Consider the following 24,946-nt stretch of genomic DNA (forward strand, 5'->3'; position numbering starts at 1 on the left):
CATGCATTGACTTTTAAATGTAGGTTAAATTTAAATACAGAAAAAGATTAAATATTTAATTTAAACTATTTAATTTAATTTAATATTCGGGTGTTTTATTTAATTATAAAAAAAAAAAAATGTAAAGAAGCATTCGTGTTTCCGAAGGAGACCGCCACCTCGATGACCTCACCAAACACCTCATCATCGCATTACACTTTTTGTTGGTGTGTCTGACAAGCCAAAATTCAAACACTTGTTGAAACGACGATACCATCCTTGGTATAAACCACGCCCACGGCCCATCCCATCGTAGTTAGAAGGTTATTCTGGACACTTCACACTGGGAAAAGGGTTTGGGCGAAACTTCTTATTCCGTTTCAAACATTTGCGGAGCGAAGCGTCAAGCGATCTCTCAGACAGACAGACAGAGAGAGAGAGAGAGTCGTTGCTACCTATAACCAACAAAGATTACAGCAAAATCGAAATATAAACATCAAACATTGGCCATTTGGGGCCGCCGAGGAAAGAGCACTCCTCTTCCACTCATCTCCTCTTCCTCAGCTCTTCTTCTTCTTTTCTGCCACGCTTTTTCTCTTCCCTGTTATTCTTTCGCACTGTTTCATTTCGCTTTCCTGGTAAATATCTCTCAATTTCTAACGGATTTATATCTTACCTATTCTATATATATTCCTTTTGTTTTCTTAATTTTTGAGATATTTTCTGTCCTTCTTGGTTGTGTGCTTTTGGTTTCTGTTTGAACACGGAGGAAGGCGAAGTGAGGGTTTATGTTGTTTTGGGTTGTCCGAACAGTTAGGATGAATTGCCATTTTAAGGCTGATTTTCCTGGATGTTTCCGTTTTTTCTTTCTAAAACTTTTCTGGGCTTCCAATTCTAGCGTTTAGGGATCTTATGAGATTTTATTTGGGGATGCTTTGTTTGAACGCGACAATTCAGCTTTTTGGTTTAGCCCGTCGTAAAAGCAACATTATTGACTATGTTTGTCAGCATAGGTTGTGGTGTTTTTGAATTGGACGTTGAAAATTTTGGGGCATAGGGTTTTAACTCTGCTCTCTTGCTCTTACATGGAGCACCATTTAAGATTTTTGTCTAGTTTTTTAGCTTTGCCTTCTCCCTGGATTTTGAGATTGAGCTTGTTGGTACAATATTGTCGAATTTTATTTGGTTTAATCCTCAGTCCTCTGTTGTCCTCGTGTTTGTATGGAGGGAGTAATTGACTGTATTAGGTTAACTTATATAGAGGTTTAGTTTTGTCCTATGGACTATACCTGGCAACCACGAGGCGCTGTTGGATTCTTTAAGATTCGGTTTGGTGAGAGTTTTTTTTCTCTCTCTGCGGCTCTCCTGTTATATATATATATATATATATTAACTGAATAGTTTAACGTGTATCTCTTTATAGGCAATAGGTTTTGGAGTTCATGTTGCAAAAAACATTATATAGATATAGTGTATCCTTATCTTAGATTTGTTGCTCGTAGTACTAGAGTCCTGATTGGTACCTGATGGATGAAAATGCATTCAGAACATCCAATCTTTGATTTTCCTATTTCTGGTACCTTATCAAAGAAAATCCCAAGTACAACATCATTTGCTCCATCACTGTTACAATTAATTGGCTCTGGTGAGTTGGAGATTCCATAAGTTTTTGGATAGCAACATACTACTTTCTTTCTTTGCAACTGATTGTTCGATTTCTTTTCCCTCCATTCCCATTTAAGCGAATCTTCTTCTAAGTTTATTTGAATACTTATAAAAAAAAGTTTATTTGAATTTTTTCCATCTCATTGGAAGTGAATATTATTTTAAGTTAATTTTACTGTTTGGTGGTGCAGAATCATGCCAACATTTACTGCTATAACTCTAGATCGATTCTTAGAACCTGGAGCTTCAAAATCGGTTGATAGGCCTATTCCTAATTCAAAGCCTCCTAATTCAAGACCTATTCCGAGTTCAAATCTGGAGAGGAGAAACAGTACGTCAGCCACTGAAAGGAGAGTGAAACGCCCTCAGATAAGGCCAGCACTCTATGCTACTCCTAAGGCAACGCCACTTCCAGATTCACCTACTTCATTCACGCCCTCCCCATATATCATCAACCATAAGCGGCGTGGGCCACGTCTCATGAAGAGCTTTTCTGAGGACAATGTATCCCTTCGCCAAAAACCTGATGAAAAGGTCAATGAGAATGCTGGAAATGTGGAAACTGAGGTTGTCCCTTCAGCTGATGATGTTTCTGTTACTTTCACCATTCCTGGTGCTAATCAGGAGGACCATGTGAATGGTGGCCGTGACGGTCATGTTGGGAATCACTGCAGTGAATCTGGGTGCAATAATGGAGAACTTGTGAGCAGTCATGTGGAACTTGGAAACAGTAGTAAAAGTGATGGTGTGACAGGGGAAGATGATTTGTTGAAGCTTGAAAGAGATGGCGATTCAGAAAATTTCTTTGATCCACATGAATCTCTTAGTGTTACCAGCAATACTGATGGAGAGGATAATTCTGCGGTAGATCGATCTATTACTCTCACCACACAAATGGGGGAGTTTTTTGACGCTTGGGAAGGTAATTGTCCTTGTTCTTGTTAGTGATTATTTCCTCTGTCAAGTTGGTCTTGTATTCCTTTCTAAGAAGTCCAAAAGATTGTTGTATTTGAAAATTTAATAACTTTCTTTACTTATCCTTGACTTTATTTGAAAAAGTGAACTCCCTTTCTCTTTTATTGCTTTATTTGAATTTAAATGGAGGAGAGGCATTCTTGGAACTTGGAACTTTTATCTTAGAGACAATACATTAACTTATGCTCCTTCAAAACTTTGGTTTTCTAAATGGGACCACCGATATGAAAAGTTGGGAGCCAAATGACTTAGCGAAGTGTTCTTTTTATTGGATTTTACTCTTACCCTTTTAGAAAGTTTGGTTCATAGAATAAGCTACCTTGTTTGCCATGCTCTTCCATCTTGCTATAAAATATAATTGCTTGAATATTGTAAAACTTGGGCACCTCTGTCTGTAAATCACTGTCCTAAGTATGAAAGACAGTTATGAGCCTACAGCAGTATGGGCATATAGCTGTATTTTATCTCATGCAATTTTCTATCTTCCTACAGAATTATCCTCTGAGAGTGGGTCACAGCCTTCTCTTCAAGACGTTGAAGCTGAATTGCGTGAAATGAGATCGAGTGTATTGATGGAAATAGAGAAGCGGAAACAAGCGGAAGAATCCTTGAACAACATGCGAAGCCTGTGGCAGAGGCTTAGGGAACTGTTGTCTGTTGTGGGATTGACACTTCCTTCTTATCCCACTGCTTTGGCAGAGGGTGAGCAGCTGGAATGTAATCAGGTGGAAGAGTTGTTACAACAGGTACATGTTGCTAGGTTTGTATCAGAATCTGTTGGAAGGGCTGTTGCAAGGGCTGAGGTGGAGAAGGAGATGGAAGCCCAGCTCGAATCAAAGAACTTTGAGATTGCTCGATTATATGACAGGCTCCATTTTTATGAGGTCATGAATCAGGAAATGTATCAGAGGAACCAAGATGCTTTAGGTCAGATATCGATACCTTTCATTAATTATTTTTCAACCTTCAACTATACTTAATTGTTTGTTGTTTTATATACTTACAGAGGAAGAGGGGGCTTAGGCCCCATTTGGATAGTAAAAGTGTTTCATCTTATATCATCTCATCATTATAATTTTTCCAAATTTCCACACAAAATATAATAAATAATTCAATTTTTTCAAGTCAAAAAACAATAATAATATTCTAACAATATTTTATTCAACTTTCATCTAAAACCATATCTCATCTCACTATCCAAACCGCACCTTAGCTTTTTGCAAAACTTCTATTGTAATGCCTTTTCTGTATAGTTTCTTAGTCAGTATACATTGAACAAAATTAAGTAGGTTACAACTACTAAATGGATATTCCTCATTGTCATTAAGAACATTACATATAGTAATTGAGGTTCATAAAGAGAATTAATGCATTGTATACCACCAAGGTTTGAATAAGAAGAATGAGACAATTACTACAACTACATGATCAATTTTTTTTTTTTTTTTTTGATAAGTTACTACAACTACATGATTATTCATCATTTTCATTAAGAAAAATATATATAGTAATTGAGGTTCATAAATAGATAAAGAGAATTTATGTATTGTATACCATTGAGGTTTCGGGTTGTAAGATTTCATTCTTCCTATCTCAATGTTGCATTTTTGTTTTGGCATCAGTTTATAGCTGTGTTGGAAGCTAGAAGTCTATTAGAACAATCTAAGGTTATTCAAGAACCTGCCAACTTCTCTTAATGAAGGTAATGCAAGGCTTTTTCCTTACCACCCTCAGGATTCAACTTTATTGACAGGGGTGGTCATGTCTAGGGTTCCATGCTCTTTCCTAGAGAATAGGTTGCTTCATTCCTCCATGGAAAGCAATCTGTCCAAATTTCCTGGAGTTTCCAATCTGTCCAAATTTCCTGGAGCAGTACCAATTTGGGGGCTTCTATTCCTACCAGTCAAATAATTAGCTGGCCTTCTAGTGTAGTGAAAATTATTTATCTTAGAATTTTATGAATCTTTCATATCGAGGTTCCAACATCCACCCCACCCCCATCTCTCTCTCTCTCTCTCTCTCTCTCTCTCTCTCTATCTCTTTCTCTCTCTCTCACACACACACAGAGACACAGACACAGATGAGTGTGTGGGTTTGAACCTTTTAATATGATAGAAGATGTTGCAACGTTAGCTTGTATGGCTTGAGATCCAGAAACTAGAGGGGACCAGATGAAGTAGTCTCTTTATGCACAAACCCACACATGCATGTTTGTGTGCATACATACACGTCCAACCTAGAATATGCAAATGGCAAATTGTGGTAGTTCATGCTTGTACAAGTGCTCAGCTTTCCTATAGGCCCTGTTGGATGTGATCACCATGATTTGCTCCTCTAACTTTGGCAGTTTCCTGTTTTTGTAGAGGTGGCACGACATGAAAGGCAAATGAAGAAAAGAAGGCAGAGGTGGATTTGGGGTTCGTGTGCTGCTGTGATCACCCTTGGCACTGCAGCCTTAGCATGGTCATATCTACCAAATGGAAGAGGATCATCTTCCTCCAATCATTTGCAGAATCCTGAGGGTGGTGATGCAGTTGAGTAATCGGTGGTGGTCAATCAATTGGTAACTTGGATAACATGTCATGGAAGAAAAGAATAAAGGTCATATAATACAAGCTTGTGGGCATTGTCTCTTGCTTTTATCATTTGATTTTCCTGCACACAGTGGTTTTATACCTACTAAGATAATTTAATTTGGTGCCCTTTGCTACTACTGATATGAAAGGTGATAGATCATAAAATGGATTAGGTTTTTTTATTGAAATCATGATTTCGAGCACAAGTCATCCTATTTAATAATATTTTTGACAAAAGCAATGCGTAGAAGGGAATTGACTGAATCCCCTTGTATATATGAATGTGTCCGGTATATGACTCCCGCGCAACCTGGCGATTACTTTGAGGTCCAGAAAACTGGAGAAGGGTTCTATTCCATAGTGTTTGGTTTGTTAATTCGACTGGGCATATATTCCCATTTTGTAATGCAGTCTGCCTAATCTGTCCAGACATACTAGTGTAAGATGACTTTCGTGGCTGCCTTTTGGTTGCTGAAACATTGTGTGGAATGGTATTCTAACTCTGAAAATCAATGAGGTTATATCGGGCTACTTTTGGCAATTCTGCCATTGGTTAAAAGTGATTTATTTATCTTTTCTATTTTATGATATTAGTAATTGAATAATATTACTTGTAACTCCATCAATTTAACCTTTACGTAGCACTAATTCAGCAGACATGCATCGGTATGAAAAAAATAAAAGAATAGGAGGAAACCATAAGCGATGGAAAAAGATATATGAAGATTGGGGTAGAGTTGAGATGAATTGAGATAAAAGTTGAATAAAATATTATTAGAATATTATTTTTTAATATTATTATTGTTTTGAGATTTGAAAATGTTGAATTATTTATTGTATTTTGTGTGAGAATTTAGAAAAATTATAATAATAAAATGAGATAAAATAAAAGAATTTTTGCATCCAAACCTCCCCAAGTGAATCCTACAACAGTTATTGAGTATTTAATACTACCAAACAAATCGATATTAGCAACAAGAAATACCGTAAGGTTCACTTAATGCATGATCTCAATCACCATAGGAATGGAAAGCACAGGAACTACTTGCAACAGCTGCTCGCACAACTTGACATTGAAGATTTTTTTATAGAGGAAACTCTCTCTCTCAGGGGATTTATGCATCTTATCCTAACCATGAAATGATAAAATACCATAGTCCATAGTTGAGCCCAGCCCACCAAGTCACCATTAGGGATAAGGAGGCAAACAAGAAAAAGATAATGAAAGACATGAGAGCATAAAGTGTCAGAAGGGTCAGAGGGAAAGTAGGAAGAGAAGGGAATCTGACACACGCAAAGGGGTCAGGTCCCATCATTGCAGGCCAGCACATGCAACAAGAAGATATATAAAAAGCCTTCTACCAGAAGACAAAATCACTCTCTCTCTCTCTCGATCGGATCTTCTTCTTCTTCTTCTTCAGCAACCTCTCGAAGAAGACAACATCTCCAACAAGAAAAGCTCTAACCTTCTTTGTACAGTGAGATATGAGGGACCATCAGATTGTAAACAAATATATTATAGTGGAAACTTCCCTTTCCAAACTTCAGTGGACATAGGTCAGGTGCTGAACCACGTAAATCTTGGTATTCATCTTTATTTACTTTTTTTACACTTATTTTTCATTCACCGCCATGGACGTACACATCGCCACCATACAGTTGCACTAGAACATTGCCGAGGGCTCAAAACAACACTGATTAAGGCCCAGTCGACTCGGTGTGCCGGAAATGACTCTCTCTCCTTCCGACCTGTTGTGCAATTTTTACAGCGTCAACACTACCGCCGGAAACATTCAAACAACTTTGCCTGTTAGGAAACTATATATATAATAACTTGAAGGCAATCCATGTCTGAATTGGTTGAAGTGAAAGTGAAAGGAGCATCTGCGGCAAGATGGTGGCCTGCTGAAGTACCACAGGTATGGAAGGGCAAATTCTAGCACTGTGAGTTCAAGACTTACCAATACCATCTTCACTTAAAGATAAATCGATGTAAAGTATGCACTCTCTATAGGTTTGATAAAATTTTCGAGCCCATTTCCAATGTTCCTCATCCGTAACCCATTAAGCTACTTGGAAATGGAAAGGAGTTGAAGCCCAGTTTTGGGAGCTGATTTATGAACTGTTGCAGAGCCTGCCAAACGGTTTGGTAGAGTTCATGGGCATGCCAAATTATACATAGAGTAAAGAAGACGGCATTGCAAGACATCTAATTTGTTTTTTTTTCATTTGAGGGGTCGGAGCCATCTACAAACGTAAGGTGCATGCATGGTTAATTGCCTCGTGAGGTTACTCATTTGCAGTGAACTGACCAGACATCCCATGTCACATGCCGGAAGAGATTCAGATCCGCAGATCTCTACTAATGTCAGTACAGAGTAAAAGCTGAAAAAAAAAAAAAAAAACATTATGGAGGCCAAAATGATAATAACAAGAAGAAAAATAATATTTTATTCATTCAATTTGATTCCTCATTTTAACATTTCATATATTTTATTTTTTAAAATTTTTTTTTACTTAATAGTTAAGGATATGACTATTAGTATATTGATATTTTTTTTATATTTTTTAAAAATATTTTAAAATGATAAAAATTGAGAAAAAATTGAAAATAAAATAAAATCTCACTTTGGGTTGATAATTCGTGGGGTTGATGATCATTTACCCCAAAAAATAAAAAATAAAAATAATAATAGGAGGAGGAGGAAGTAGGGGGTTGGTGAAAGTGGAGGAAGATGGTACCTAAACTATTTACTGATTCTTTAATAAATCTGTCGCGTCAAGTGAAATGGGAATCTGAATGAATCGAAATTAAGGATTGTCGGCAATGTCTATTTTCGTAGGTTTTCAAATTCTATGGTGTCTATTTAATTTGCTCTTGATCTTCTTCCCCGTACGGAGGTGGTTTTGTCTATTTCTTCCGCCCTGTGATCTAACCAAACAGATGCCACGAAAGCTCCATTCGAACATGCTATGTTTCGTATCATTCAGGTTCAGATTAATAGACTTATAATTAGTTTGATGATATTATATTACAGAAAAGATGGATTCAAATGGTTATGCCTTTTTTCTTTATTTTTTAGGTGAATGATATAAGATGAATTTAAAACTCTTAATATATTATTCAAAGCATTTTACAACAAAAAGAAAAGAAAATCAAAGAATTACATAGATTTTTTTTTAATAAAACATCATAAACCAGAGACTGCAAATTGCCATACGTTGTGATAAGTTTTAATAGTTTAACGTTTATTTTCCAAGTAAAGAAAGAAAAACACCCCACCAAATAGGAAGCATATAGCTATAAAATGCAGCACCTGCACAGATTCAGCAAAGCACTAAAAATCAAAAAGAGAGAAGGAACAGACATAGCGATAGCGTCTGAGATTTGTGGAACCCCATCACAGATTCACAGAAAAGAGACCATGTATAAGAGCATTAGAAGCTGCTCCTCACATGGCTTTAACTATCACATGCCCCACGAAGTTTTGACGCGTAGTAGATTAGACAGAGACATCAAATATTCAAAGCAATACAAGTCACTCAAACCTGGGCAAGCCATATATAATTTGCAGAACAAATATACATTTTTGCAATAAATGAGATTATTTTAAAAGATTTCACCAAGCACGACTACCGTGTTGGGAGAAAAGTTAAAGATAATAATGTTTTGAACTTTGCATGGGAGGCCAGGGGCCCTCTTTTTTCGGCTTTTTCACAGGTTTGGTTCTTGGAATAGAATACCTAAAGTAAATCATGAATCTTGATATTGGAATCCAACGACTGTAAAGCAATGAGCTTTTGACCTTCGAGCCTGTTCTAGAGTAGTTGGGTACGTGGGTACGACCATTGTCGGCTTCAGTATAATATCCAACAAGTTCAGGCTACGATGAGCAGACGATGATGCCTTTGCCACAAAACATCCACCTCTTCCATCACTAATTCGTTTTCATGGAACCCCTCATGTGCGTTTGCCATGCCTTGAAATATAGTTAATTTCTTTAGGGGTCAAAACATGACACTCCTTCCATGTCCATCACATTATTTTCATACCAATTTCATGGTTTGAAAATATCAAGATTAAGATGCCCCACATTTACAATCAAATCTGTATTATTATTCTTCTTCTTCAGTAATACAGATCAAGTGATATTATGCCCAAATACAGTAACTTAAACCTTAGAAATGGCCCCTATACAGGTTGAAAATTGTTAGTTACCGAAGATTTAGGATAGAAGGGAGGATAAACAGTTTAGAAATGATTTGTATAAATCTTAAATAGACACGAGCCTCGTACAAGTCCTTGTAAAAAAGTGGATCATATTTATAAAAAGTGTAAAAAAAAAAATTATTCTTTATTAGTGATACCTATCTTTTTACAAAAGATTTGTATGAAACTTATCTATTTTAAGCTTGTATTAGCATTACTCTAAGGTCTCGTATGTTTTCGCATATTAGATTAGATTTTCACAAATTAGATTAGATGAAATGAGATGAGTTGAGATAAAAATTGAAAGTTAAATAAAATATTGTTAGAATATATTTTTTTAATATTATTTTTGTTTAGTGATTTAAAAAAGTTGAATTGTTTATTTTATTGTGAAAATTTAAAAAATTTTTAATAATTAAATGAGATGAGCTTAGTTGTGAAAATAAATAAAGACTTTTGCTACTCATCATCTCCACACACCATATTTTTTTTATTTTTTTAAATTTTTTTTTGGTTTTATTATTGTTTAACTTATTGAATTATTTTACTTATCATCTATATATTACATATTTGATAAGAGAAAAAAATATAATGTATAATGTACGAAAATAATGAATATAATTTTTCATAAATAAACAGTTTCATTTTCGAGTACCGGTTTTATCCTTGTCGGTTTCTCTGCCTCGACAGTTACTGTTGTTTTTTCCCTAAATTTTGCGGTTGTAAAGAGACAAACTTTCATCGTCAGGCTACAGACAAGTGCCCAAACAGCCGCATCTTTCTTCCATGCTCTGCTTATAAAAAAACTAGAAAAGATTTCTTCATCCACATTCACAGGGAGTGAGAAAGAAAGATGAAGCATCTGGCTTTGGCACTTGTTTTGGCCATTTTGATCCACCGACAGTGCTTTCACATTGGCGTTGAAGCAGGAGATGGTTTCATCAGAACCAGGGGAATTCATTTTCTATTAAATGGAAATCCTTACTATGCGAATGGCTTCAATGCGTACTGGTTGATGTATGTGGCTTCTGACCCATCTCAGAGACCCAAAGTTTCTGCTGCCTTTCGTGAGGCCTCAAGCCATGGCCTCACTGTAGCTAGAACTTGGGCTTTCAGTGATGGTGGCTACAGACCCCTGCAGTACTCTCCTGGCTCCTACAATGAGCAAATGTTTAAGGTCTCTCTCTCTCACACTTTCACATTATTCTCTACCATTTTGTACAATTCTTTAAATCTGCAAAGTTCAGAATGTTGATCTTGGTTTTCTGGGTCCTCTCTTTTCGGTGGTTTGAACTTTAAAGGGCTTAGATTTTGTTATAGCTGAGGCCAGGAGGTATGGGATTAAGCTCATATTGAGCTTGGCGAACAACTACGACAGCTTTGGAGGGAAAAAACAGTATGTGAACTGGGCAAGAAATCAGGGTCAGTACCTGTCGTCTGAAGATGATTTTTTTAGGAATCCTGTCGTTAAGGGTTACTACAAGAACCATATAAAGGTAAGGCAATCCACCATTTTTTTATTCTCTTCTACGATTTTAAGATGTAATGATTTTACCACCAAAAACTAGAAGGCAAAAGAAAAAATAGTATTCAGATTTAGTTTCTGTAATGCAGAGTTTCTGAGCTTTTCTTTTGTGAGATCTAGATATATGATGTCCAACACTAATTTTGCTATACCTTTTCAGACTGTTCTGTCCAGGTATAACAGCTATACTGGAATTCATTACAAAGATGACCCAACAATCATGGCCTGGGAGCTTATGAATGAACCTAGATGCACATCGGATCCTTCAGGGAGGACTATTCAGGTTAGAATGATCTCTCTTATTTTTGTGTCTTTCCCCAGCTTAGATCTAAGTTAAGTTTTAAGTTATATGTGTCTCACTCCAGAAACTTTTTCCACACATTGTGTATTGTTTATTTTACAAGCCATGGTTTTTACGGTTATTGCTAATAATTCGAGCTAAACTTAAATCCTTTGGTTCTTGTCCGACAGGCTTGGATAACTGAAATGGCTTCCTATGTAAAGTCCATTGATAGAAATCACCTGCTGGAAGCTGGTTTAGAAGGGTTTTATGGGCAATCCACGCCTCAGAGGAAGGGACTCAATCCTAGTCTCGAAATCGGAACAGATTTCATTGCAAATAATCAAATCCCTGGCATCGATTTTGCAACTACACACTCATACCCTGATCAATGGTAACTATTACTTTCAAGTGTTGAAAATACAAAAAGAATAATCACGAGTATATCATTCTTTGGACTGTTCAACAGCACAAGAAAAGCTGTAAAATGAAATCTTGGCCTAAAACTGGCTCAGTGAATTGAGATTAATCGAATTTTACATGATATGGGCAGGTTACCCAGCTCAAATGATCAATTTCAGCTTTCGTTCTTGAACAATTGGCTCAACGCCCACATCCAAGATGCACAGTACATTCTTAGGAAGCCTATACTTCTTACAGAATTTGGGAAATCCTGGAAAGTTGCTGGTTTCAGCACATACCAAAGAGACCTGCTGTTTAATACTGTGTACTACAAGATATACTCCTCAGCTAAAAGAGGAGGTGCAGCTGCTGGAGGTCTGTTCTGGCAACTTCTAAGTGAAGGCATGGACTCTTTCCGTGATGGGTATGAGATAGTTCTGAGCCAAAGCCCCTCAACTGCAAACATCATTGCCCAACAGTCTCACAAACTTCACCAGATTCGGAAGTTTTTTGAAAGAATGAGAAACATTGAGAGGTGGAAGAGGGCAAGGGCCACCAGAAGGGCTCAATGGTTGGCTAGAAACAGAAGCAGGCATATCGGTAACTAAGATAATAATCGTGTGGACTATGTTCTATGTCTTAAGTAAACATATCTAATTGTGTGGACTTTAAGGTTTCCAAAACTGGTTTGGTTTCCCTCTTAGAGACCGAGTGTTTTTTGTCCAGGAGGGTAGCTTCCAGTACTTGACAATGTAACTTTTCTATATTTCAGTACTTTGTGGGTGTTGTCGGCTAAGTTGTTCAGGTAACTCTGTTTGTAACAAACTGCAGAGCCTGGAACTTGTTTGTTCCACCATATTATGACTTTTACATCAAATGAAACTGTTGTAGCTTGTTTACTAGATTGAACTGTACAATACAATGGATTGCTAAGTTCCATCATTTGTGAATTCTGAGCGTAACAGAAGTATGCTGGAAATGCAACTACACAGTTGTTGCAAGGCAAATTGACTTCATTTATCAGTCATATTGGAATTGACCCCACCGAGGGTGGGTCCCGACTATTTTTTTTTTTTTTAACTTAAATTAAGGAAGTGTTCTTTAATGATTTTGTGATTTTTTTTTTTTTAAATGTTTAAGGAGATTAAAATATATATAAAAAAAATTGATAAAAAAATACCTTTGGCTGTGTCAAAATTATTCCTCGGTGGAAATTTGGGTAGCTTTAGTGCTGCTCTTAAAGTACTAGTAGTGGGCTCAATAAAGTTAAATTTTAGTCAAAAAATAGCTAAAGTGCAAACTAAAGTGCAATAATGAGTTCAACAAATAAACAATAATTTTAACTTCAGATTATATCACTAGTCAAATTTGTTGAGCCAAAGGGACTGGCAAAATATTATTTTTTTACTAAAATATTATGTTTCTGCTGCTTGTTTCTCTGCCGCACAAGTAGAAATGCATTATTTTCCTCTGCTTGCTTCTCTCCTAGGCCACCGTGATGACTTTTTGAATATGAACTTTCAAGATAATTTCTATATATATATATATATTAAAATCTTAACTACGATTCCCAATTTTGCAACACGTGCTAGTTTATCGAATACAATATAATATATGCCAAAAGTAAAATTCCTATTAGTTTTCCAAGTAACAAAATTCATAAGTAAAATAAATAAAGAATATCCACTAGAATTAAAATAAAGAATTTATAAATAAATTATAATTAGAATTAAAATAAATAAATAGTTCAAAATCAATATTTTAATATTATAATGAAAAATTTGTTGAGCATGTTATTTGATTTTATTGAAAAGTAACTAGCTAAATTTGTAAAAGTGAATTTCTTAATCAAATTTTAGCTAAAATTTGTTGAGTCCGCTACTAGTATAAGAGAAATATATATTTTTCATCCTTAATTTTATTATCCAGTCAATAAATCATATATATAGGGCTTTTCATTCATAGGATTTGCCAATAAAAGCATGTCAATCGATGTGACTCGAGATGGTAAAGATCAACGATGAATAACAGTGTGGTGTCACTAAATTTGTACTGTGGTGTTGTATTTTCAGTTTTGCTGGCCCTGGACACTTTGGGTAGGAAGATTGCTAGAGCAGTTGTTAAATTTTTGGGATAGGCTTTCCCCTATTGGGCCGAGCCAGAGATGATATTGGGCTTCAGGTCCGTTTAGAAGACATAGTGCAAACATAGGCCGAAAAGGGCCATAGTGCAAGCGTAGGCTGCATGCATACAACATTTCGGCAACGAGGTTTAGAAGACATTTCATACTACTTTTGGGTAAGCGATTTGCATGGCGGCTCAATAGTAGCCAATCCGTACAAACATGGTTTTACCCATGAGGAGTCCTTTCAGGAGATTTTTTACGGCATCAGCCCTTGCTTATACTGTGTATGGAGATCTCTTGGTTTCAGAGCTAAGACCTACTTGCATAATTGGAAAAACCCATTCTGCTAATGATGTAGATATGCTTGAAGTCAATGCTCAACTTAAGCAGCTAGTGAAAACCGGTCATTTGAGTGATGCTCGCGCAATGTTCGATAAAATGCCATACCGAGATGAGATTACATGGACCAATATGATTTCTGGCTATGTCAATGCCTCGGATTCCCCTGAAGCGTTAGATTTGTTCTCAAATATGTGCGTTCAGCCAGGACTTCGAATGGACCACTACACGCTTAGTCTTGCACTCAAGGCTTGTGCACTCATTATGAACTTGTATTATGGGGAACTGTTACATGGGTATTCAGTGAAATCTGGTTTTGTTAATTCGGTTTTTGTTGGGAGTGCCCTTCTTGACATGTATGCCAAGATTGGTAAAATTGAGCAAGGTTGTAAAGTTTTCGATGAGATGCCAATAAGAAATGTAGTCTCTTGGACGGCCATTATAACCGGGCTTGTTCGGGCAGGTTATAATATGGAGGGTTTGGTTTACTTTTGTGAAATGCAGAGGTCAAAGGTGGAGTATGATGCGTATTCATTTGCTATTGCATTGAAGGCATGTGCCGATTCTGGTGCTCTGAACTACGGGAGGGTGATTCATGCAAAAACGATGAAAAAAGGGTTCAATGAGAGCTCATTTGTGGCTAACACTCTTGCTACCATGTACTACAAATGTGGAAAGTTCGACTATGGTATGCGCTTGTTTGAGAAGATGAGGACACAGGACGTGGTTTCATGGACAACAATTATAACAACCTATGTTCAGATGGGTCAGGAGGAGCATGCAATTGAAGCATTTATGAAAATGAAGGAATCAGATGTGAGTCCTAATGAGTACACTTTTGCAGCTATTATCTGTGGTGTTGCCAATCTTGCAAGAATTGAATGGGGTGAACAATTACATGCACATGTTTTACGTGTAGGTTTTGTTGATTTTCTATCAGTGGCAAATTCTGTTATGACCATGTATTCAAAATGTGGGCAGTTGCCTTCAGCTTCATTGGTCTTTCGTGGCATGACCAGGAAAGATGTTGTTTCATGGAGTACTATAATTGCTGCGTATTCTCAAGGAGGTTATGCGGAAGAAGCCTTTGAGTATTTATCGTGGATGAGAAAGGAAGGACCAAAACCAAATGAGTTTGCTTTTTCCAGCGTGCTTAGTGTATGTGGAAGTATGGCAATTCTTGAGCAAGGGAAGCAACTGCATGCTCTTGTCTTGTCTGTTGGGTTAGAATGCACAGCTCTGATACGAAGTGCTCTAATCAATATGTATTCTAAATGTGGGAGTATAAAAGAAGCTTCGAAATTTTTTGATGTGACAGAAAATGATGACATTGTCTCATGGACTGCCATGATCGTTGGTTATGCTGAACATGGGTTTAGCCATGAAGCCATTGATTTGTTTGAGAAGATTCCCAAAGTTGGTTTAAGACCAGATGCCGTGAGCTTCATTGGCGTTCTTACTGCTTGTAGCCATGCTGGACTTGTTGATCTTGGCTTCCACTACTACAACTTGATGACTAATAAATATCAGATAAATCCTTCAAAAGAACATTATGGCTGCATGATTGATCTCCTTTGCCGAGCTGGACGATTAAGTGATGCAGAGAACATGATAAAACACATGCCATTTCAACGGGATGATGTCGTTTGGTCTACACTGCTTAGAGCTTGTAGAGTACAAGGAGACGTTGACTGTGGAATACGTACTGCAGAGGAGATTCTTAAATTAGATCCAAGTAGTGCTGGAGCTCATATTACTCTTGCTAACATTTATGCCACAAGAGGGAGATGGAGGGAAGCAGCAAATCTAAGGAAGATGATGAAATCAAAAGGGGTGATCAAGGAGCCAGGATGGTCTTGGATTAAGGTCAATGACCAGGTTTCTGCATTTGTTGCTGGGGATCGCTCTCATCCCCAAGGTGAATATATATACAGTATGTTGGACTTACTAGCTTCAAGGACAGAAACTGCAATTCAGGAAGTGGGTTCTATTTCAAATAATGTGGAAGGTTAGCAGAAGTTTTCTTAATCTAGGGCTGCAGGTCACAAACAATGGAACAGCCATTTTTCACTCTGAAGGCTATCTTTCTGTCAACAAACATATTGTGGACAGAGAAGAAGATCAGGGATGAGCTACCAACTGCATGGCTATGAATGAGTGGACAACTAAGCAGGTTGTTCCATGAAAAAATTTACAAAATGAAATGAGATGGCATATTTGGCTGTAGCTCAAAGATTGCGACTAGACCTCGTGTCACATGGAATTGTCAGTACCAGGGATAGTCGCATGGTATTCGTGAATATGGATGTTCTCCACCAAATGTGTGCCCTGCAATACGGAGCATGGAATTATTCAGTTGCTTAGCTCCAGAGGCCTTACAATTTCATCCTGAATTTCCTACATGAATAAATTGCCTTGAATTCTAGCAGTCTCTTCACAAACAATTGTGGTGCAGCGTTCAAGTTGGTTCGTAAAGGCTAAACTCTTTTTTTTTTTGCTTTACGGGTAATAGACTTGATACAGGTATTTTAGAATTGTTGACACCGCATCCCTAAATAATCCTGATGACAAGTTGGAAGAGGTCCAAGAAGAGATAGCAGTTCAAGAGTATGAGGTCCGCCAAGATACTGGAGCTGCACAAACAATGTTCATGGAATAGGGTTTTGTAAGCGATGGTCTTCACCCTGGCTCTCTTGTTACAATAATTCACTCTAAAGAAAGAAAAACCAGTCTTGGGTTTTGTAACGAGGAGATGCAGATTAATTATAAGGCTGAGTTCTTGGAGAAGATTTAGCAGTTCAATATGATGTATATGAAAAATTACCCCAAGCTTTGATTGGTCATTATGTCTGGGACAGATTTCCAAAGCAGGTTTTTAGCTTAGTTTTTTCCTCCTGCTTGTTTTTATATTATAATTTCCCTTGGAACTTTGATGCAAAAAGCTTTAGGGGTTTCCCCCAATATAATGGCACCTCTACTCCACAGGGTCAACATTAGTGTAATCGACTATTTTTCTAAGATCAAGCCAATTTCGAGTGCAGTACTTAATCCTAGGTATTCAATATATGACAATACAATGGTGTAATGGCTTTGGTTATCATGGAAAATCAATCGATAAAAAATAAGGGGGTGGGGCAGCCACAACTCAAGAGTGCTTTTGGTAATAAAATTCATTCGACCCCAATCTAGTTTCATTAATATATGCTGATACAATTATACAAACATTCCATCAAATTGTGATCTGTTCACTGAGATTACAAGAAAGGTATTTAGATCGGCCTATTCTGAAGTTTTGTAACCAAGAATGAGACAACTACTCTGCTGTATGTGGAGAAGCATTCCAAATAGTTGCCTCAGCTTCTTTTTTTTTTTTTTAAACAATATGAGGTTGAGGAACAACCATGATTACAACGTGCACGCATAATAAAAGATTACATCAATGTCGAATATAATAAATTCCCAATTTATCAAAACAAACTAAGCCCTGAAGTTTTCCTTGCACAAAGTTGTCTCCAATAAAATCTGAAATCCTCCCTTTAGTACCTTCTTTTGTCAAGCAATCCGCAACCATATTAGCTTTTCTAAAATTATGTCAAAACCGAACCTTAAGCAAACGAACATCTGGTGTACGCCTTATTTGCATGCTGTGTGTATTTGTGCGCGCATGCACGCACACATCTGGTGTTTCATTACTTAAGCTACTTATGGTATATTACAAAAATTGTAGTAAACTAAGGCATCATATTGCAAAGTTATATCCATCTATTTAGAGAACTCAGCATACTTTTTCTCGGTATTTTGACTAAGATTGAGTGAAGCTTGGTTTTCATGAGTTTATCTAAGGAATTCCTCCTCATCCCTAAGCGAAAAACGAACCGCATGTACAAGAAAATCCAGGCAAATCCAGCAGCTCCCACAACAACAACTATTCGAACCCATAAAGTGGAAATAAATGCTTTTAGAACATAAGCATTCCACGACCATGACCACAAAATACAGAAGATGGATCCCAAGACAGCACCCACAACAACTTGGCTTATAGTATGAAACCGTTGTGAGACCCGTAGCCATGACTGCAAAAACCGAGGAAAAGATAAACATAAGCATTATTTTTATATCCATGCAACAGACAGGTCACTTATCCCACAGCAGCTACACTACCTAAAAGAAATTCCGTTCCTTTTTCTCATTTATTTTGTTGATTTCCAATCCTTTCAGGATCTATAAGCCAGGGCAAAAATTTAGTTTCTACATAATTGTGAGCCAATCAATACTTTTAGGAGAATAAGTCTTCTGACACAATAAATCTACTGACACAATAAGTCTAAACAATGGATAACACTGGCCAATAAATTACAGGCTACTAGAACATACCATATTCTATGGTTTTTATTCTACCCTTTATTCTTTCTTCCCTATACTCCATATACATAGAGATGAGTTCATATCTTGATTCACAAACAGCGTTAATGCCTAAATCTGGATCACCATAAAAAAGAAAGGGCTATCGGTATTCCGCCAGGAGGATTCTATGCAAGCATTAAGTTTTTCCTCAGCAAAGATTTTCATAAAACTGATATTGGTTCATGAGTAAATTTATTTTTATAAAAGACAGAAATCAATTGGTCTTATTTGGGGCCCCATGAGTTAGATTTTGACCTTCTTATCCTATAAAATATCAAGATAAAGCTGCATCTGATCCCAAATAAGGATGATTGCAATTGCCACTATGGTATGAACAAGAGAGTTTTAGCAAGGATAACTGCAATATGGTTTCTATATTGTTCAATAGGTTAACAGTAACAAAGTAGAGAAATGTACCAGATTAGCATTCAACCTGTTCTTATTTTTTAGAATTACAACCTCATCTATGAAACCTAAGCCAAAAGCTTATATTATGTGTGGCATTTGACTAATATGAGCCATGTGAGGATACTTACAAGATATGAACCAAATGCCAAGGCAAGACCACTGATGGTTACTGTAAATATATTTGTTCCTAGCCATTCCATGACTGCAACAGTATGCAGAAAAACAAGCATTAAATTTCTGCAATTGAGCCAACACAATGAAATTATGTTCATAAAAACAAGCAAACTTCATATCAATCAATTCTAAGCTTGACAATGCTACTGCTCTCTCTCTCTCTCTCTCTCTCTCTCTCTCTCTCTCTCATCCATAAGTGATCATAAATTAGGGAGAGAACGGGAGAAATTACTTGAATGATTGGTAAACACAACAGTGAAGAAGATAGATTGTGCATGTGATGATGGCATCCCTGGGTCAGATCTCAAAGTGGAAACAGGCCTCTCTTGGTTTAGAATCCTTTTAAGTACAATAGAGAGTATACAATTTAGAAGAGACCCCATAGAAGCCCACAAGACTTCTGAATCATGCCGCCAAAGAATGATACCACCAAAAAGAGCAACTACAAGCCACTTGCTCTGTAAACAACAGCAATTAAGATGTCAAGTCAATATTTTTTTGCCAAGATATGCAAAACCATCTGCTCAAAAGTTACACGAGAGAAACATATGGTATCTACACATCCATAATAATATTCACATATGTTCTAAGGTTTGAGGAAAACTATGTTTAATCTCTCTTTTATCAGCTCAATCCCATACCAGTCTCCATTCAAGGAATCTCGTGCTATTATTAAGAATTTTTGAAATCCATATTGTATCAATTTGCTTTTTCCTTTATTGGTACTAGATGGCCGAGAACAAAGTCCCGACTAATCCCAGGGGTGTACAGGCTCTCAGCTATGAGTTTTCCACAAGTGCACTTGGGTAACTCAAGGGAAAATTCTCCCAATCCAATGACCCTTACAAACGGTTTGCATCCAAGAAGATTTTAACCTTGGATCTGAAGGGAGCATACCACTAAGACCAAGGCCCTTACCACTGAGCAAACCCCTATGGCTTGTATCAATTTACATTTGAGTTATGTAGAGACAAGGCCATGAAATAAAAGAGTGACATATGGTCATCATGCACATGGTTTTAACCCTAAAGGAAGCCCAAAAAGAAATGGTCACTAGAAGAGATTCGAATATGTATGGTTAGCAATATCCAGAAAATATCATGTGCAGAAGAGCTTCGCAACAGGATTACCTCTATGTGATGAGAAGTTTGGTTTCTATCCTAGCATCTAACTATCTAATGCATACCTCAGATTAAGGTAAATGCTAGTAAGAGTGCTTATAGGTGCACAAAGTAAAATCTAATTCCTAATGGCTGCTGAATGATTTAGACGGGTACATATTCTTGCTAATGCTCTTCCATCCATTTTCACCCAAGTTCTTTTAGTTACCAACCATATAACGGATGCTCTACTGTCAACTGTAATTTTTAGCAAATGCAAGGACTGCGACCTCAAAGATTTGTATAAGACATGTAATACGATCTCATGAGAAGCAAGTAAACTGCAAGATGAATCATAATAACCACTAGGAAGTAGAAAATTCTACTACCATACCCCGACATATTTCTTAAAAGACAGTACAATGAGATTTTTATCATTCAGGTGGAGGAACAGCCACTAAGGAAGCTTTTAGTTCTCCAACACAAATTCAAAAGCGAAAGGAAGAAAGAACATAGAATATGTATTTACTCACACAGAATGTATTAAGCGACCTTAAACTACTGAAATTAGAGATATTTTCAGCTCTAAACGGGCCAAATAAAATAATGCGAGAACGTTGTTTTAATTGAACTGTCAGAAATCATTTCATGATCAATCAGACCAAATCAAAAGAAACCAGATCCGTCATACTGGCACCGCCGCACCATTCACATGCAATAACAACAACAATCAAAAGAAATCAAAAGCTAGAAGAAAAACCATGATATTTGAGATGATCCAAAATACCAACCATTCGATTGAGAGTAGATTCCAGTCCATCAGCCATAAACTCTCGAAGACACTTGGATGGCCCATTAACGAAGGCTTCCTTTTGAACCCTAATACCTTCATCATTATCACCACCATTGAAACCAGAAACTTTAATCAACTCAGCCATGGTGTTCAGACCCTTTATTTTATTTCTATCGCAAACACCTTTACTCAAGAAAAAACCCACCACCAGAAGTCGATTTTGATACGAATAAACGGACATGGACCATAGAATTTATAGAATTGAACTTCGGAACATCACTGGAAAGGACTTTGAAGGCTGGCGGATACAATACGTTGCAGGGTTGGCGACATTTTTGTTAAGTGGGAACAGAGGACTGAGGAAAAGAGTACGCGGGGGAGACAAAAGAAGGTTGGTAGTAGTAAATGGCCATTTAGAAAGGGTCTACGACTGCGAGAAACTGTGGGGGCAACCGCAAAATGCAAATGGGTTTTATGGTGATTGGCTGAGAAGATTCCTAATAAGGTATCTGATTCAGAACTCTGATTTTTCTTTTGGATTCCCTCATTTCTTTTTTTCTCTTGTTCTTGAATCTTGAGTCCTTCAAAGAAGCACCCCTGATAAACATATTTGATAATGATAAATAAAAATCTTTTCTTTTTCTTTTTCTTTTTTTTTTTTAGTCTTTTCTTCAAATTTTTTACAATCTAAATTTTTGAAGTTTTCTTTTAAGTTAAGAAAACAAAAATAAAAATAAAAACTCTTGAAGATTTCAAATATAATTTTCAGATGAAGTGCTAACTATTATTTATTTTGTTCTATTCTATGGAATTGAGTTGAAATTTGTGAGAAAAATTAGAAATTATTAGAGTTTTTGAGTTTTTATTACCATATGATTAAGATCTCCCACTTTATTTTTAGAGAAGTAGTGATAGAAATATATGAATTGTTGGGTGTAAATATGTTTTAGGGACAAGAAGAGAGTCGTAGGAAGGGGTGAAAAAAAACCCGGAAAACCAAACTGGACCAAACTGAACTCGTGGGTTTGGTCCGATACCGAGTTCGGTCTGGTCTGATACCGATTCCATTTTTTCAAAACTAGTCAAAATCGGTTCAGTTTTGATTTTCTATTTCCTAACATCGGATCGGACTGGACCTGTTCATATATATATAATTTTAAATTTTTTATTTTGTATAAATTATTTTTTATATTATATATAATTTTTATATATAAAATGATTTTGTATTATATGATAAATTAATAATTAATATAATATTAAATTTTAAAATCCTATATAAATAATTATATATTATTACTATAGTCTATAATACACTTATAATATATATTATAATATGCTACAACATATTATCATTATATTATTATACAATATAATATATATACTATATAATATACCAGAAAAACCGAACTGAACTGGACCAAAACCTGTAAAATTGAAAGTATTGATTTAGGAGTGTAACTAGTGCAGTATTGGTTCTTCAAATCTCAGAACCGGTATATATTAGTTCTGTTTTAAGATATATCCAAAACCGGACCGAATCGGACCGGTTATACCCCTAGCCACAGCGATAAATAAAGGAACATGTTGGCATGTTGGGCGAGGAATGAAGAACTGGCGACTAATAGCCCATTTGAATATTTAAAATGTCTTAAAATGTTTGAGAATAATAGTAAAATAATTTCAGTTAAAATGTTTTATTGAATTTTGAAAAAGCAGAGAGAAAATTTTGAATAAAAATATTATAAAATTTAAATATTGTTTGAATATTATTTTTATTTTGAAATTTGGAAATTTTGTATTATTTTTTGTGTTTTTTTTATAAGTTTGAGAAAATTGTAATGATTATGTAAAGTTGAAGATTTGAAATAGAAAATATTTTGTGTTTGTGTGATGTCTAGAAATAAAATATCTAAAAATACTTGAGTATCCAAACAGGGTCTAAAGATTGCGGTCACAAGGAATTTACTTGATAAGTAGCGATTAAAAGATAAAACACATCAAACGCACCATATGAGTTCGTGGATAAAGTCAACTATTCGTATTTCTCTAATGAAAAATTCTACTCATCATCCCTACAGTACATACTATACATAATTTTTTTTAATTTTTAATTTATATTCCTTAACAAGTGTGTAGTGTATAAATGATAAATAAAAAAACTCAATTAACTTAGCATGAATAAAACCAAAAATAATAATAATAATAATAACAAATATGATGTGTAGAATGATAAGTATCAAAACTCTTCCTCTAATATCGACATCAATCCATCGAGGTAAATCCTAAAAAGACATTACCAGCATGGAAGCCAACTAAATGTATCCCGACAAGATACGAAACTAGGTACTGATAAGCAAAATAGCACTGGTCAAATTGTGTTCCCAAAGGTAGCATACGAAAGTGCAGGCCGATAATCGTGCATACGAAGAGGTTTTGCTATAGTAGAATACATAACCTCTACAAATGGTCTACCAAGTAAGTGTTATTGATTCATATAATTCTTTAGTTATTGAAAGAGTTTAACTCCTCGCCAAAGCATCGAAGGTATTTCTCACTTAGGCTCTGTATGAATTTAGAAAATGTTTCATCTCATCTCATCTCATCATTATAATTTTTTAAAATTTCTACACAAAATATAATAAATAATTTAACTTTTTCAAATTATAAAGTAATAATAATATTAAAAAATAATATTCTAACAATATTTTTTTTAATTTTTTTTTTATTTAAAACTATTTCATTTCATCTCATCTCTAAATCCAAATCAAATCTTGGTTTTCTGGATTTTCGTTTTTGATTGAGGGTAGTTAGGAAGGCATATTTGAAAATTGCAACAACATGAATGATTCTTAATTTAAATCTTTAGAATTTGACCAAGAGTTTTATACCATATTCATGTACACCCCTTCGTATGTATGGTTCTTTCATTCTAATTTTTAGGAGTTGATCGGGTCTAAATTCTACTTTAATTTGGTTAGGAAATATATACTAACTTTGAATTTGGGGTTTTTTTCTTTTCTTGCATTCTTAATTTGCCAAAACTTTCTCAACAAGTTTTTTTCCGTGTTTACCACCTAGATTTATCTCATTACTCTTACAAAAATTAAAATATATATTAATTTCTTTTACAAACAAATTAAGCAAATACATCTCATAAAACTGATCACTTTTGGTTGCCTAAAAAAAAAATAAATAAAACATTCTTTTCTTTACACACATGAATTGCGGTGAAAGAGCCATAAGCTGGTCTAAAATAAATTTGATAGGACTCATTACTTTTTCAACTTCTCTTAAAAAAGTTAAACTTATCTCAATTTAAAAAAGTTAAACACGTCTCAATGGGACCCAAAATATTACTATTCAGTACAACTCAACTCAATTGATCTCAACATCCAAACTAGCTTTAAGTAACAAACAGGCAGGTCATACAAGTTTTGAGTTTATAACATTAATTTCACAAATAATTAAAAATACAAGTAATATTATGTACTATATATACTATTATTTTTCTTTCAATGCTTTTAAAAATTTGTCACTTTTTATCATCCTGATAATGTTTTATTTAAAAAGAAAAAAGAAATTCAAAAGTTGTCATTGTAGTGGAATGATCAAAGTAAGATAATGGTATAGTTCTCTAAGAAAATATTATCTTGAAAAGTAGAAAATTGGAAAATTTTGTCCAACCCAAACGCGTACTAGACCATAACATCCTTGAAAATTCAAACCATACTTGCTTTGAGGAGTCGTCAGTTTAATGTGGGTCTGTCTTTTACTTTCCAATGGAATATTGTGGAGACCAGACCTGTCGCTTTCGTCTGGTCAAATAATTGGCCCTTAAGTTGTTAATTACTTTAGTAAGTCCATGTATTATTATCTATCTGCCCAAAAAAGCTTGACCCATGTTTCACAACATTCTCTTTTTTCGTTTGTTGGACACGTCATCCAAGATCATTCATTTAGCTGTGAATTTATCTTGACTAGCTTGATCTTC

At 35.6% G+C, this 24,946-nt stretch overlaps 4 protein-coding genes across 6 annotated transcripts; 3 read left to right on the plus strand and 1 right to left on the minus strand.

The window, feature by feature from the left end:
- Positions 1–361: 361 nt before the first annotated feature.
- LOC121237043 lies at positions 362–5,398 on the plus strand. 3 transcript variants are annotated; one of them, XM_041133599.1, is made up of 4 exons: positions 362–617; positions 1,836–2,566; positions 3,112–3,546; positions 4,983–5,398. In XM_041133599.1, exons 2-4 carry the CDS (start codon positions 1,840–1,842, stop codon positions 5,159–5,161), a joined length of 1,341 nt encoding a protein of 446 aa, XP_040989533.1. In that variant the 5' UTR covers positions 362–617; positions 1,836–1,839; the 3' UTR covers positions 5,162–5,398. The 3 variants fall into 3 exon arrangements, with proteins under 3 accessions (XP_040989533.1, XP_040989540.1, XP_040989547.1); XM_041133606.1 differs by having other exon boundaries at positions 366–510; XM_041133613.1 differs by lacking the exon at positions 362–617 and adding an exon at positions 1,465–1,624.
- A 4,740-nt stretch (positions 5,399–10,138) lies between these two features.
- Positions 10,139–12,514, plus strand: LOC121266096 (mannan endo-1,4-beta-mannosidase 7). Its single transcript, XM_041169825.1, has 5 exons — positions 10,139–10,582; positions 10,707–10,901; positions 11,091–11,213; positions 11,402–11,604; positions 11,764–12,514. Exons 1-5 carry the CDS (start codon positions 10,259–10,261, stop codon positions 12,218–12,220), a joined length of 1,302 nt encoding a protein of 433 aa, XP_041025759.1. The 5' UTR covers positions 10,139–10,258; the 3' UTR covers positions 12,221–12,514.
- Positions 12,515–13,804: 1,290 nt separating this feature from the next.
- Positions 13,805–17,013, plus strand: LOC121266086 (putative pentatricopeptide repeat-containing protein At3g47840). Its single transcript, XM_041169813.1, has one exon. The coding sequence runs from the start codon at positions 13,957–13,959 to the stop codon at positions 16,087–16,089; it is 2,133 nt and encodes a 710-aa protein (XP_041025747.1). The 5' UTR covers positions 13,805–13,956; the 3' UTR covers positions 16,090–17,013.
- Positions 17,014–17,758: 745 nt separating this feature from the next.
- Positions 17,759–21,413, minus strand: LOC121266104 (lipid phosphate phosphatase epsilon 2, chloroplastic-like). The gene is given in 5 exon segments (XM_041169836.1): positions 17,759–17,978; positions 17,981–18,149; positions 19,017–19,090; positions 19,295–19,520; positions 20,954–21,413. Coding segments are annotated over 5 exon segments (780 nt in total). The 5' UTR covers positions 21,197–21,413; the 3' UTR covers positions 17,759–17,910.
- Between the last annotated feature and the right edge of the window lie 3,533 nt (positions 21,414–24,946).

This window comes from Juglans microcarpa x Juglans regia, chromosome 1D (genome assembly GCF_004785595.1).
Source record: "Juglans microcarpa x Juglans regia isolate MS1-56 chromosome 1D, Jm3101_v1.0, whole genome shotgun sequence".
Lineage (NCBI taxonomy): Eukaryota > Viridiplantae > Streptophyta > Magnoliopsida > Fagales > Juglandaceae > Juglans > Juglans microcarpa x Juglans regia.